At 49.8% G+C, this 15331-nt stretch overlaps 2 protein-coding genes across 5 annotated transcripts in view; both read left to right on the top strand.

Annotated features, from left to right (window-relative positions):
• The first annotated feature begins 134 nt into the window (after positions 1 to 134).
• LPAR2 (lysophosphatidic acid receptor 2) lies at positions 135 to 15304 on the top strand. Of its 2 annotated transcripts, XM_027584221.1 has the most exons (4): positions 135 to 402; positions 10785 to 11526; positions 12266 to 12517; positions 14902 to 15304. In XM_027584221.1, the coding sequence occupies exons 2-4, from the start codon at positions 10785 to 10787 to the stop codon at positions 15132 to 15134; spliced, it is 1227 nt and encodes a 408-aa protein (XP_027440022.1). In that variant the 5' UTR covers positions 135 to 402; the 3' UTR covers positions 15135 to 15304. The 2 variants fall into 2 exon arrangements, with proteins under 2 accessions (XP_027440022.1, XP_027440023.1); XM_027584222.1 differs by lacking the exon at positions 14902 to 15304 and having other exon boundaries at positions 12266 to 12724.
• The window catches only part of PBX4 (PBX homeobox 4), a 49559-nt gene continuing 34645 nt past the window's right edge, over positions 418 to 15331 (top strand). For 2 of the 3 annotated variants that reach the window (XM_027584219.2, XM_027584215.2), the window contains exon 1: positions 418 to 760. In XM_027584219.2, coding sequence (XP_027440020.2) covers positions 477 to 760 — 284 coding nt within the window. In that variant the 5' untranslated portion in view covers positions 418 to 476. The remainder of the gene's footprint in view (positions 761 to 15331) is intronic. The other variant, XM_027584217.2, reaches the window with a different exon arrangement.

Below are 15331 nucleotides of genomic sequence, written 5' to 3'. Positions count from 1 at the left end.
CCGTGGGAGCCCAGGGCCGCCACAAGCCGGGGCCGGACAGGGGGCAGCGCTGCCGGGGGCGGAGGGCGCGGGGGCGGGATTTCGAGAAACTTAAGTGCGGCCCCAGGGTCAGCTGGGGCCGGAGAGGTCCGAGGGGCACCGGAGGCCGCTGCGCGCGGTATCTCGGTGCTGGAGAAGCGGAGGCGGGGCGGGGGTCCCGGCGGTGGGAGACCAGTCGGATCAGGGCGTGGCTTGGAACTCGGCGACGGATTGGACGCCAGGAAGCGAGGGGGGTGGGGCCGGGTGGGGGCGCGGACCCTGAGACCACCCGGAGCTGTGCCCAGGCTGCGCGAGGTCACGGCGGGAATTCTGGTGCAGTGAGTGACTCAGCCCCCGGAAGGCTCTAAACTGCGTGCGTGTGAGGTGGGCGAGGACGGGGGCGGGGGTCCCGCGCCGGAAGTGGAGGGGCGACCCAGAGGCCGTGAGGCCGGGAGGAAATGGGGGGGCTGCGGTTCCGGGAGACCCTGTCTTTACCGCGGCTGCAGAGGCGGGGTTCCCCCAGGTGGCGAAGACGGGGCGGGGCTCCCCCAGGTGGCGGGGGGCGGGGCGCCGCGCCCAGGCAGGGACAGGGGCGGGACCCCGCCTCCCGTGCTCTCTCGGCTGCCCGCGCTCAGCGCACCGGACGCTCCTCCGCTCCTGCGGTGGTCACCAGGCTATGGGTCTGGGGCCTACCCCGACCCTCCGGGAGGCCGCCCCGTCTGCGGCGTGACGGGCGGCCCAGGTGAGGCGGGTACTGACGGTGGTGGGTGGGCGCGGGTCCCAGGGAGGGCGCGGCACGTGCCTGTGAGGCCCGGGCACCGCCCCCTCCTCCCCTCTGTCCCAGCTCCTCCTCCAGCCCAGGGGCGCCCGCCCGCCCGCCACCGCCTTCCTGACCGCCCCCTTTGTCTGGGAGGCCGCCAGGGTCCTCCGTCCCACTCGTAATGGCCCGATGCCCCGCCCGCTGTGGGAGCACTCGCGCCCAAAACCCGCCGCCCAACTTCTGGGGCTGCATAGCTGTCCACTCTGGTCGACCTGGTCACTGATGTAGGAAAGAAAAAATTCTTGAGACGTCTTTGGTGCAAGAAGGTGGTTTTATTAAAGCACGGGGACAGAACCCGTGGGCAGAAAGAAGTGCACTGGGGTCTTGAGGAGTGGCCCATTATATACTTTCAAGTTGGGAGGGGGTTAGGGATCCCTGAGTCTCTAAAGAATTCTGGAAGCAAGGTTTCCAGGACCTTGAGGGGGAAAGGTCATTTATTACCGTCTAATAAAACCTTAGTCATGAGACCCTTCCGATGTATGTTGGTGGGCCATATGCTTGGGGGATGATTGCCAACATGCATCTTGGGCTTAGAGATAAAGGAAATTTCCAAAGGAATGTTTATATGTTAAAGTAGACCTACAGGATCCTGGGTTGGGGGGGGGGGTCGGGCTAGGATTGTCTTTTGCCCTTAGCAAAGTATTAACATCGAGGCAGTTGGGTCCCTAGAGGAATGTCACTCTGCCTGTTTCAAGGACTTGTCAATGGGCTCTAGGTAGTAGGGAAATTTAATAATTTTTTCTTCTGCCTTTGTTTCCCACATTATTCCCCCCTGAACAGTTTTGACCCTTAAATCTTTAAGGTTGCTGAGGGTGGAAGGTCTCATCTTCTGCCACTTCTTCCTGCTGAATAGGGGCATAGAGATGCCCCTACCTATGGGTCAACATTGGTCAGTTGTGGCTTATATAGATATAGGAGTTACAAAAGGCATAGGCAGCTGAATCCAAGGGAGACTGCATGTGTGGATCTTTCTGAGTGGAAGGGATCATCTCTTGGCTTGAAGTTATAGCAGCGAAGGTGTCTTGGCACCAAGTGGAGAGACATGGGAGAAAACAGCAAAACATGATAAGTCCAACAAAAAGAAAAGCCCAAATAAGAGTCCTTCGATAGTTGACAAAAATCCTCTTCCAGTCCAGAAGTTTAACCAATCATTAAAGGAAAGAGAGGGATCATCTAAAGGGCCAATGTGAGTATTCATATCAGAAACCCAGAAATATTTTGTGGTAATCTGGAACGTATATACAGCATTCTGTTTTTATGATAGCCGAAGTTTCACCTTGTGTAGCAGTTAAAACATCTAATGCCATGCTATTATGTAAAACTGCCTTACACGTTTGTGTTACTTCAGTATTTAGTAGAGAAATGCTATTTTGAGTGTCATTTAGGGCTTTGACCATGTACTTATTAAGAGCTTCCATGTGCCAAACAACACCCTCTGGTCCCAAAGAGGGAACAAAAATGAATGTTAGATGGTCATACCAATGAAACACAGAACGCGTCCACTGTTGGGTTTAATTTAGAAGGTTGGCTGGGTTGGTAATGGTTTTAAGAATGCGTCCGTGCATCCAGGCAAAACCTAGTACAGTGGCCTCTCCAGCCTGGGGGAAGCCGTGGACACAAGTTAGAGCCGCATAGCCATTGGGTCCCGTTAGGAGACAGTCATCTAATTCTGGGCCTCCTTTAACTGCAGTCAAGATATCAAGGGTATTCAGTTTTGGAGGGCCATCTTTTGAATTTGTGTAATAAAAGACAGCCCGTTGTCACTTTATAGGGACGAAGGGAGTCCAAATCTACAGACAGTTTCTCTTAGCAAAGTTTTTTGCCCCCTCCGTGGCCTTTTTACCCAAATCAGGAGCCTGGTGTAAGCCCTGTGTTACCTTCCCTTGCTTATTTTTGGGTATAAAGATTTTTCCCTCATTGTTAACAAGCCAATCCTGTACATTTCTTGGTCTGAATAGGCTGGACTTAAGGACTTTTTTGGAGTTAAGACTGGTAAAAGCCTTATATTTGTTTATTTTGTTTGCCTGCTTTGGCTGCACAGTCTACCAAATTGTTTCCTTTAGATTCTAAGGTCATATTCTTTGATATCCTTTGAGGTGAATTACAGTTACCTCCTGAGGTAGGTGTACAGCCTCAAGAAGAGTCCTAATTTCGGGCGCCGGGGTGGCTTAGTTGGTTAAGCGACTGCCTTCGGCTCAGGTCATGATCCTGGAGTCCTGGGATCGAGTCCCGCATCGGGCTCCCTGCTCAGCAGGGAGTCTGCTTCTCCCTCTGACCCTCTTCCCTCTCGTGCTCTCTATCTCTCATTCTCTCTCTCTCAAATAAATAAATAAAATCTTTAAGAAAAAAAAGAAGAGTCCTAATTTAAGGCCCATATTTGATTGGGGAGTTATAGCTTGATAATAATCCCCTTTCCTTCCAAATCGCTCTGTGGGCATGTAGGACTAGGAAAGCATATTTGGAGTCAGTACAAGTATTACTTTTTAAGGTTTTGGCAATTGCAGGCATGAGTGAGCACTATAGCATACCCAGCTTTTCTTAATTCCTTTTTCCATGAAACTATTGCCATCAGCAAACCAACTGTCATCTGCATTTTTGAAAGGGGAATCTTTTAAATCTGGTTGACTAGAATAAACAAGATCAGTAACCTCTAAACAGTTATGCTCTATAGAGAGGCACGATGATCAGGTCCAGGCATATGGGTAGCTGGGTTTAAAGTTTGACAGGTTTTAAGTATTATTTCAGGCATATCTATAAGTGTAGCCTGGTATTTAATAAGTCGGCCTCCATCATCCATTGGTGACCTTTGGTCTCTAAGATATTCTGGACCTGATGTGAAGTCCTTCTAGTCAGGGACTGTCCCATAGTGAGCTTTGAGGCGCCTTTTACCAGGAGGGCTACTGTATGCTTGGCTAAAGCCTTTGTTTGCAATTGTATCTAAACAGAGGTGACTTCTAGGATAAATATGACTATGAGGGATGAAGCCATCAAGAAGCCCTCTTTGTTTGAGGTCCAGTGTTAACAGTATCCTAATTATAAAGAATCACTGGCAAGTGGGAGAAGACTTGTCAAGAGATAAGGGCATCCCCAAGTGCATCATCCAATCCAATCATAAAGAAAGTGGAGTCACCCATTATCTCCACAAGCCTACGTAGTGGGATATGCTCTGGCTTTTAGGGAACGATTTCATCATCCCAGCCACATAGAATTGGTCAAGGTGCTAGTTGAGTTATATAATCATTGGGGAATCAATCCCATTTTCCAGTTGTTTAAATAATAATATGCCCGAGATGCCTGGTTGGCTCAGTTGGTTAAGCGACTGCCTTCGGCTCAGGTCATGATCCTCGAGTCCCGGGATCGAGTCCCGCATCGGGCTCCCTGCTCAGTGGGGAGTCTGCTCCTCCCTCTGACCCTTCCCCCCCCATGTACTCTCTCTCTCTCTCTCTCTCTCTCTCTCATTCTCATTCTCTCAAATAAATAAATAAATCTTTAAAAAAAATAATATGCCCATGGGGTCCTGTTATTATCCCCACAGAATAACAAGCATGAAGATTGTCTATACGAGCTATTGTGGCAATTTTTCTCAAGTTTACCTCACATTGTCTGGCATAGGTAAACAACAAACATTGAAAGACAATCAGATCTAGAATTTAACATCTACAAAGGTGTGTTATTGGAACATGATTTTTCTCTCTAAAATAACCCTTATTTCCAAAGATAGCCAAATCAAGACTAATTTGTAAGTCCAATTTTAACAAACTTGACCTAATTATTTATATAAGCTCAGCAAGAATAGTGGTTGATCATATAGATCTTTTAGAATCTGTTTTGCTGGAACTTTTTATAAGGAATCTCTAGGTTGAACTTTTAGTAGCCTCTCCAGGCCAGAAGCCAAGCCAAGTGCTTGCCATCAGACATACCAGCAATACCTGTAGATGTGGGCGGATTCCTCTTCATGAGGTTCCCAAACTAACTGGAGATTCTTGCACCTGCCAGGAAGTGACATTCTTTACTTACCTGGTAAGGCTGCTGGGAACTCTGTAAGCAAGGTATCAGGCCAACATTTCCAAGGGGCTTTATGGTTCCAGGTTTCAAAATTGGACTTACAAATTAGTCTTGATTTGGCTATCTTTGGAAATAAGGGTTATTTTATTTTATTTTTAAAATATTTTATTTATTTATTTGAGAGAGAGAGAGTGAGAGAGAGCACATGAGAGGGGGGAGGGTCAGAAGGAGAAGCAGACTCCCTGCCGAGCAGGGAGCCCGATGCGGGACTCGATCCTGGGACTCCAGGATCATGACCTGAGCTGAAGGCAGTCGCTTAACCAACTGAGCCACCCAGGCGCCCAATAAGGGTTATTTTAGAGAGAAAAATCATGTTCCAATAACACACCTTTGTGGATGTTAAATTCTAGATCTGATTGTCTTTAAATGTTTGTTGTTTACCTATGCTAGACAATGTGAGGTAAACTTGAGAAAAATTGCCACAATAGCTCGTATAGACAATCTTCATGCTTGTTATTCTGTGGGGATAATAACAGGACCCCATGGGCCCGTTCTTTTTTTTTTTTTAAGATTTTATTTATCTGAGAGAGAGAGAGCACACACAGGAGAAGGGGGGAGGGACAGAGGGAAAGGGAGAAGCAGACTCCCTGCTGAGCAGGGAGCCTGACGTGGGACTCGATCCCAGGACCCTGAGATCATGATCTGAGCCAAAGGCAGATGCTCAACCGACTGAGCCACCCAGGTGCCCCAGTCAACCTTAGTTTCTTAAAGCTGTTTGGTCATATCTGAGTCTATGCATGTCTCTCTCAAATATGACATTCCAGTCAAAGCCTTGGTAAAATAACCAATATTTCCAATGGTGTCCTGTTAAAAGGAGAACGATGCTTATTAAACTTATGCAAATAACTATGATTGCCATGGAAGAAAGAATACTTACTGAGACCTTTTTAATTTCAGAGGGTTCAGGTAGAGAGAAAAGTTAAATATGTGAATTTGTTCACAAATGAATACTTTTATCACATTTCTGTAAGTCATAGATATCTTAAAAGAAAGTTTCCTTAATCTGGAAGAGTAAACATTAGAGAGCCAGCAATGTTTCAAACAAGTGTCACAAAACTATAATCATCTTTTTAGTTCATTTAGTACCATGTTACTAGTTCTTATTTCATTTGAATGCAGCTTTTTAGTTAGTTCTGGAAATTCTTACCCATTTCAGTTTTGATCTTAAAGATATTAAATTCCTGTATTTGTCCTCAAAGTCCTTTTTATGAATCTCCTTGAAGACGAAACTCAATTTTTTTAAAGATTTTATTTTATTTATTTGAGAGAGAGAGAGCATGAGGGGAGGAAGGGTCAGAGGGAGAAGCAGACTCCCCCGCCAAGCAGGGAGCTCGATATGGGACACTATCCCGGGACTCCAGGATCATGACCTGAGCCGAAGGCAGTCACTTAACCGACTGAGCCACCCAGGGGCCCCGAAGATGAAACTCATTTTGCAAGAGAATAAGAAAAACTATAAATGACAGAAACTCAGAAATGGACATTGTTTGTTTGTTTTTTTTTAAAGATTTTATTTATTTATTTGACAGAGAGAGAGACAGCGAGAGCGGGAACACAAGCAGGGGGAGTGGGAGAGGGAGAAGCAGGCTTCCCGCCGAGCAGGGAGCCCGATGCGGGGCTCGATCCCAGGACCCTGGGATCATGACCTGAGCCGAAGGCAGATGCTTAACCGACTGAGCCACCCAGGCACCCCAGAAATGGACATTGTTAATAATCTGATATGAGAGTTCATTATGATGCAATTGACAAGGAAACTCAGTTATTTCTGTGACATATAACACTTCAATAGCCAGAATATCGAATGATGTTGACCTTATACCAGAACGTAACATACCAAACAAATAGACCTAATTAGTCAATGAGATTTTGTTCACGATTTCAATCTTGGGGAAGTTTGTTAAAACCTTACAAAGTTTTAAAGCACATGCCTAAGTAGGATTAGGGATGGTCAGGGCGCCTGAGTGGCTCAGTGGGTTAAGCATCTGTCCTGGGATTGAGCCCTGCATCCCTGCATCCTGGGCTCTCTGTTCAGCGGGGAGCCTGCTTCTGCCTCTCCCTCTGCCTGCACTCTGCCTACTTGTGCTCTCTGTCAAGTGAATGAATAAAACCTTAAAAAAAAAATCCTGGGGCGCCTGGGTGGCTCAGTCATTGGGTGTCTGCCTTTGGCTCAGGTCATGATCCCAGGGTCCTGGGATCAAGTCCCACGTCGGGCTCCCTGCTCCATGGGAAGCCTGCTTCTCCCTCTCCCACTGCCCCTGCTTGTGTTCCCTCTCTCGCTGTGTCTCTCTCTGTCAAATAAATAAATAAAATCTTAAAAAAAAATCCATTCATTCAATCTTAGTCCATCCTGACCACACCTAAAATTTTTCCAAAGATTTCCCATCACAAACCTTCTACAGCTTTCCTTTGCATTCAGATTTTGTCCCAAGCCATTTCTTTCTAAACAACCAGTTTCATTTAGGACAAAATTACCTTCTTTTACCTTCAACAAAAATGTATTTCCAATCCTGATATCTTTCTTTCATATGCAGAGTTGCTTTTCTTATTTCCATCAGTCTTAATTACAGTTAGAATTTTTCACTCTTAGAAACCTTAGTCTCGGGGCACCTGGGTGGCTCAGTCCGTTAAGCGACTGCCTTCGGCTCAGGTCATGGTCCCAGGGTCCTGGGATCGCCTGCTTCTCCCTCTCTTCCCCACTTGTGCTTTCTCTCGCTATCTCTTTCTCTCTCAAATAAATGAATAAAATCTTAAAAAAAAAAAAAAGGAAAGAAAAAAAGAAACCTTAGTCTCCAGTGAAAACTAAGTAGTAACCAATTGTGAGCTGTTTCACCAGAACTCTTTAGACAGCAACTTTATGAACTGGTTAAGCACAAAGCATGTTTACCAACAGACCCAAATATTCTTTGTTTCTTTGCAATAAGAAGTTAAAAGCATAAATCTATGTCAGTTATCAATGATTTAGCACTTTATCCTATTTGGAAAAGACCTAGATGTCCAATGAATTTAATCCCATTTATCATCCAAGCAAAGCTTTAAAGTTTCAGGTTCTCAAAGACTTTGAAAGCTATCTTAACAATTACCTATGAAAACTTTGATGAGACAGACAACCATCATTTTTGTCATCTTTTTGCTAACAAATTGCAAGAGATAACATGAACTTATTTGACCTCCAGTAAGCCTAGATAGAATAAATGTTTCACATTTAGTGCTGACAACTTGAAAAGACCTATCTTAATTAAACCAACAAACTTAACTTAGTTTAAATACTGAATTATGTTCCACCTGGATCCTTCCCATTGTCAAATTTTACCTGAGATACTGGTGGAGAAATCAGGAGTGGGTGGTGTTAGGTCCAGGGGGTGCTCTTCTTCACTCCTTGATAGTGAGGGTAGGAGGAGAAGCCTCCTTGATAGTGAGGGTAGGAGGAGAAGCCAGTGGTGCTGGAGGCACGGAGCATGGTATAGAAGCCAGTGATGTAGGCCACACCCAAGGTGGTGCGAAAACAAGAGGAGGGGGAGGGGAAGGCAGAAGAGGCAAAGTGCTCCTAGAAGACCCAGAAAGGGTTCCCAGTTCTAGAGGTCATCATCTCCAACAGAGGAGCAAACACCATGTTTTCCCGCCAACAAGGGGGAACAGGCAGCCCGTGTCAGACCAGAGAAGACAGGGAATTTCCATGAAACTAAGGGAGTTTTGGCAGCTACTTGGGAATATTCCTTAAAGTACCCCGTCCCAAGGTGGAGTAAGCACAGTTGGCTCTAGTTATAGCCATTAACCCGGGAAATGAGTGAGGGAGAAGCCCCTACATCTATTAGGAGGAGGAACAGTGAGAGAGTCAGAGTCCCCTTTGCTAGGGATGGCCTGCGTTTCCTCCAGCAACCTGGGTTTATTTGGAGAAGGCCTGTTTAGATAATTATCATCCAATATGTCAGGGGGAGTTCGCTAGTCAACACGTTCGGGCAAATACAATCTGCAAGAGGCCCTTAGGTCGGGGTCCCGGTGTAGAGCAATGAAGGCCTAGGTATGAGCAATGAAGGTACCCTAGGTCCATCTACCCTATTTCCTGCAGAAAAGATCTGACAGATCCCACGGAGGCCATGCAGGGTTACCGGAGCCCAGTCCTTTCCTAAGTTTTGCAGTCTGAATTGTTTCCAGTGGGTTAAAAGGCACCCCAAAGGAGAGTCCTTGGGAACTGAAGAGAAGGTCCATTACCTAGAAAATTCCCCACCCTCCCCCCCACCCCTGACTCCCAGGTATCGTCCCATGCACAGGGTATGTCAGAGGTTCCTGGTGTCAAAGTCCCCCAAACAAAATGACCACCACCACCGTTAAAGGCCCCTGTCGGAGGGATGCTAGTGTCCCCCTGCTTCCCCATTGCATCCTAGGCTACAGATGGGTGCCTGGCATATGAACTGAAATACCATGCCTTGAAGGTCGTACTGTCAAGGTCACACCTTATTTTACCTTGCCTTTAAGAACCTGCCATTTTTATCCCATGGAGAACACTAGAAAAGTTTTACAAGGGGAAATTGCCAAATTTTGTAGTTTAAGTAGTTATTAGAGGACAATGACGGAAAATGGTAAACATAGAAATCCATCATGATCTAAGCAACATTCCAACACATGTAGTCCTTATAGCCAACTTCCCTAGGAAACAGTCCCGGTTGGGTTTTAATTCAATCGGGTACTGGTTGTGGCCGGCTCCCAGTGGAGGTCCCATGGCCAGAAGTGGCTAGACCAGGGATGTGAAAGGGGTCACATTAGATCAATCAGGAGTAAACCTCACATGGGAGTCTTAAGATTGGCAGCCGTCCTGGTGACTTAGGTGGCTGTCCCATGCCCAAGACAGACAACTTTGCATAAGGTCAGGAATAAAGAGAGGGCATCAAGTGTCTGGGTCTTATTACCATTCCGGCCAGGTACTAACTTCCAGCCAAAAGGCAGACTTTCTCCTCCCCTTAGAGTAGCCACCGGCTAGAGGATTGCAGCCTGAGCAATCGACATGCAAGTGTTCCAATAAGACCATGCTCCTTGAAGGGCCCCTGGAATGAAAGTAAAGGAAGAGGAGAGAAAAGTACTCACCAAGTTTGCACCAGGGCTCAGAGTCCAGTGTGACTCTGGACTCAAAGCCCTACGTTGGGCACCATATGATGTAGGAAAGAATGTTAGGCTTCAAAGCCGACGGCCAAGAAAAGAATTCTTGCGACGTCTTTGGCGCAAAAAGGTGGTTTTATTAAAGCCCGGGGACAGGACCCGTGGGCAGAAAGAGCTGCACCGGGGTCATGAGGGGTGGCCCATTGTATACTTTCAAGTTGGGAGGGGGTTAGGGATCCCTAAGTCTCATAGGAATTCTGGAAGCAAGGTTTCCAGGACCTTGAGGGGGCTAGCTCTTGTTGGGGAAAGGTCATTTATTACCGTCTGATGAAACCTTAGTCATGAGACCCTTCCGATGTATGTTGGTGGGCCATATGCTTGGGGGATGATTGCCAACACATACCTTGGAGGATAGAGATAAAGGAAATTTCCAAAGGAATGTTTATATGTAAAGTAGACTTACAGGATCCTGGGGTCGAGGGCGGGGGGTGTCGGGCTAGGATTGACTTTTGCCCTTAGCAAAGTATTAAGATCGAGACAGTTGGGTCCCCAGAGGAATGTCACTCTGCCTGTTTCAAGGACTTATCAATGGGCTGTAGGTAGTAAGGAAATTTAATAATTTTTCTTCTGCCTTTGTTTCCCACATCACCCACCACCGCCACTTTACCCTGAGGCATCTGAGTTCGAGACCCTTGCCCTTCCTGTCCTGACCCTCCCTTCTGGCTGCTGCTTCTTCCTGGGTCCTTCCAACAAATGCCACCTGCATTGACCTCTCCCTCTGTGCCCCCAGATGGTCACCATGGGCCAGTGCTACTACAATGAGACCATCGGCTTCTTCTACAACAACAGTGGCAAGGAGCTCAGCTCCCACTGGCGGCCCAAGGATGTGGTTGTGGTGGCCCTGGGGCTGACTGTCAGCGTGCTGGTGCTGCTGACCAACTTGCTGGTTATCGCAGCCATTGCCTCCAACCGCCGCTTCCACCAGCCCATTTACTACCTGCTCGGCAACCTGGCCGCAGCCGACCTCTTTGCTGGTGTGGCCTACCTCTTCCTCATGTTCCACACGGGCCCTCGCACCGCCCGGCTCTCGCTGGAGGGCTGGTTCGTGCGGCAGGGCCTGCTGGACACGAGCCTGACCGCCTCGGTGGCCACCCTGCTAGCCATCGCCGTGGAGCGGCACCGCAGCGTGATGGCCGTGCAGCTGCACAGCCGCCTGCCCCGCGGCCGTGTCGTCCTGCTCATCGTGGGGGTGTGGGTGGCCGCGCTGGGCCTGGGGCTGCTGCCCGCCCACTCGTGGCACTGCCTCTGTGCCCTGGACCGCTGCTCACGCATGGCCCCCCTGCTCAGCCGCTCCTACCTGGCTGTCTGGGCCCTGTCCAGCCTGCTTGTCTTCCTGCTCATGGTGGCTGTCTACACCCGCATTTTCTTCTATGTGAGGCGGAGGGTGCAGCGCATGGCGGAGCACGTCAGCTGCCACCCCCGCTACCGAGAGACCACACTCAGCCTGGTCAAGACCGTTGTCATTATCCTGGGTGAGTGAGTGCCCTCAGCTGGCCCAGGGTTGCAGGAACCCTGCTGCCCCCCGACTCCCACGAGACATGGGAGGGGATCATTTGGGTGGGGAATGTTCTCCAAGGAGGTGACATTTGAGCAGAGACCTGAATGCTGGGGAAGGGAAGAGTTCCAGGCCGAGGGAACAGAAGGTGAGAGCCCCGCAGGACCGGGCCAAATGCCCCCAAATAAGAAGAGGAGGAGGAGGCCCAAGTGGCTGGAGAGAAGCAGGAGAGGTGGTCAGCACTGCCTCGAGGGCACAGGCAAGAGTCAGATTTTGTTCTGAGTTCCATGGGAAGCCCTCCCGAGTTCTGAGCAGGGAGCGATAAGGTCAGTCTGGCTGTAGAGTGGTCTGAGTGGGGGAGGCGACACGTGCATCCCGCGAGGATACACGCCCCTACCCCAAGAACAAGGAGTGACTCTTCCCCATGACCCCTCTTTCCCCCACCTGGTAACTGGCCTGTCCCACAGTGACCTCCTTTCCCCCACAGAACAAATCTCCATGTAGAAATGTCCAGCGCCCTGTCTACCATGTACCAGTCAGGAAAGGCATCCCTTTCTGGCAGACACATCAGAGAAAGCTGTCAGGCTGCTGTGGCCCTGCAAACTACACAGCTATTGTCTGAGCTCTGGAGGACCCCCCGCCCCAGCCCTGAGCTCTGAGCTGTGGGTGCTGGGCCCCCAGAGCTGGCCCCGCTCACCTCAGGCTCCATCCTGCAGGGGCGTTCGTGGTCTGCTGGACGCCAGGCCAGGTGGTGCTGCTCCTGGACGGTCTGGGCTGCAAGTCCTGCAACGTTCTGGCCGTGGAGAAGTATTTCCTACTCTTGGCTGAGGCCAACTCACTGGTCAATGCCGTGGTGTACTCATGCCGAGATGCTGAGATGCGCCGCACCTTCCGCCGCCTCCTCTGCGGTCTGTGCCTTCGCCGGTCCACCCACGAGTCTGCCCGCTATGCACCCTCCACCCGAACAGGTGCCAGCACTCGCATCATGCTTCCAGAGAATGGCCACCCCCTGATGGACTCCACCCTTTAGCCAGCCTGGGACTTCAGTGGGGTGCTGCACATGCCACAGTATAGCCCCCGCCTGCTTGCAAACGCACCGGGCTCTACCTAAGCTGCAGGACAGATCCTCAGTCTGCCGTGGCACGACGCCCCTGCCAGCCTTCCCCAGGCCCACAGCTCTGCCTGCCCCCGAGGCCCGGGGGTTTGGGGTCATCTCTAAATGCCCAGGAGAGAGTCAGAGGGGGTTCAGGAATCGGCTCTTCAATCATCTCAGGTTGTGGAGTTTTCTAACTGACACTTTCTATCTTTACTGCACATCCCTGGTAAACCCTGTGGACCGCTTCCTCCTCTGTGGTAGTGTGGGTGCTAAAGATGGGGGACATGAGGGCTCTCTCAGGCCACTCTGCCCAGTGCGACAGGGTGACAAGGATGGCCCATGGATGCACCATCTGCCCGAAGCTGATTCTTTAGGGGCACAGACTGAGGGGTGCTGAGCATGAGCTGGGAAAAGGTTTGTGGCCCCTTGCAGCCTCTGGGGTCTTGCCTGTCCCAATTAGAATTGAGGGGAGTCTGTGGGGAGAGCATATGATGTAAGGAGTAAACCTTTCTTTCCACTGAGGTCTCCAGAGCATTTTCTGTCATCAACTCAGATAGTCCCTCTGTCCCTGTGTTCCAGAATTGTCCGCCTCAGCTCGGGCTAGGCTGGGATCTCCTCAGCCCTGTTCTCTTTCCTCTTGAGCTCTGCACGGCTGTTACTCCATCTCTTTCTCTCTCTTTAAATCCTGTACACAACATGGGACTTGACCTCATAACCGCTAGATCAAGAGTGGCAGGCTCTACTGACAGCCAGCCAGGCGCCCCTCTCCATCTCTCTTGTTGGAGGTCTTGCGTCCGTTCTGTGTGTCCCCCTGCCTCTAACTCCCCGCCCCCATCTGTCTCTGTCCTCTGGAGCCCACAGTGGTCTCTGACCTGCGTGAGCCCTCTTTCTCCTGCCTGCCCTTTCGTCTGGGTCTGGGTTATTAACAGTCAGGCGTGTCCATCCCATTGCGCACCCCACCACCTACATCCATCCATACCTACGGGCCAGGGGGAGTGGAGCCCGTGAAGCAAATTCTGCAGGATGCAGAATTTGAGAGCTGCCATTTCTCAAACTCCTCGGATGTGCCTGGCACACTGATAAGCACTGTAGGTGCATTATTTAATCATTACTTGCATCTTGTGGTGCAGATGCACACTTTGTGGCTCAGAGAGGTTGCAATCTGGCCTGTGGTTACACAGCTTCCAAAGGTCACAGAGCTGAATCAAGGGACTAGAGAGGCCCCTGGAGAAAGAGTTTTGGATCCCCACAATGTCCTAAGTTGGTCATGACCTCAGCCTGGTTTTCCTCACCTCACCCCACAGCCCCCCAAGTCTTCAGACATGCCATGATGAGCCCCCTCTCAGATGCTCATGGAGGCACCCTGCCAGGTACAGTGTAGACCAGAATCTGGATTCTCTGCTTCCACTTCACCAGGGAGGAGACAGGGTTATAGCTCTACTCAAGGTTCACATGCTAAATAACAGCTAGAATGTGGACTCAGGCCTCCCATTAGAGGCCAAATTCTTAAACCACTAAAGTACACATCGTGGAAGAACCAAAAACATCGAAGTCCTTCTACATTAAATGGGGCTAGGTTTCCCTTGGAGAAAACTTCCCCTGCCCTCAGACAGCTCTGTGTGGAGGCAAGAATGAACTGGGTTGCTGGGTACTTCAGGATCCAAGACGGACAGCAGGACTCCCAGGGCCTGAGGCCAGAATCTCCAGAGATGGTGACCCAAGCGAGCCCTGTACACCATGGGCCTGGGCATAGGACCATGAAGGATGCAGTCCTTGCCTCTGTGAAGCTCCAGGCCTATTGGACAGACAGACACTTTGGGTGCCAAAGCCAATTCCTATGGGGTGGGGACCCCGAAGTCCTCCCAAAAGCAGCTCTGTGTTTCACTTGCTCTTACATCAGCTTCCCCCAGGTTCTAACCCACACTCCTCCGGTCTTCTTTGGCATCTTGTCCCATTGGTTTTTCCCTCCCTTGTAGGTCTCTCCACCCTTCAAGCTTTGGTCCCTAAAGCTTTCAGTCCTATGTTCAGAGAACCACTGTTCTCTGAAGAACACCAAAATTACCCACAACTTTTACGCTTCCTGTGCAGGGCTGAAGTTTTGCGCAGGGCAACAGCTCTCCATGGGCCCCACAAGTTCTAGTACTTCCTCTAACTGGGGCCCAGTGTTGGGTTTCCTTAATCAGGGAGCTTTCAAAGTGGTTCCTAACACTGGCCCAAATCACTCATTTCCATTCCCTGCTGTCTTTTTTTTTGGAGTTCTCCAATCCAATCACACCAGATGTTTTGAGTTTCCTCTCCAGCAGCAATGGGAAGAAGATGGGCCCTGCCCTAAAGGGTTCCCAGAGAGGCTGAGGACCCTTTATGAGACTGCATCTGGAATCTGCGCTCAAAGCAAACAGGCCCCAGCAGGTCCCAATGACTTTGGAGAAGTGATTCACGTCCAGTCCGTTCCTTTTCCCTCACACGACGATCCTTCTCTGACGCCATGAGTTCTAGTGGCCAGAAACAAAGACTTGTGGAGAGTCACCCTTACTTGGGGTGCACCTCAGAGGAGACCCTCAGGAAGCATCCTTCAGTAGTTCAGTGACCGCGGGCTTGGGCATTCTAGGTCCAGATTGCGGTAAATGGAGAGAATGAATAAAACCGAGGTCATTTATAAGCCGGACCTTGAAAGGAGAATTGGTTT

The sequence above is a fragment of the Zalophus californianus genome, chromosome 1 (genome assembly GCF_009762305.2).
Source record: "Zalophus californianus isolate mZalCal1 chromosome 1, mZalCal1.pri.v2, whole genome shotgun sequence".
NCBI lineage: Eukaryota > Metazoa > Chordata > Mammalia > Carnivora > Otariidae > Zalophus > Zalophus californianus.
This window is presented reverse-complemented; position numbering and strand designations above follow the sequence as displayed.

What these genes read in the sequence shown, in the direction of transcription:
- LPAR2 (XM_027584221.1), top strand. Translation starts at nt 10,785, where the DNA reads ATGGTCACCATGGGCCAGTGCTACTACAATGAGACCATCGGCTTCTTC. An exon ending in GACCGTTGTCATTATCCTGG is followed by an intron (nt 11,527 to 12,265) that starts GTGAGTGAGTGC and finishes TCCATCCTGCAG; the next exon opens with GGGCGTTCGTGGTCTGCTGG. An exon ending in TGCACCCTCCACCCGAACAG is followed by an intron (nt 12,518 to 14,901) that starts GTGCCAGCACTC and finishes TTTTTTTTGGAG; the next exon opens with TTCTCCAATCCAATCACACC.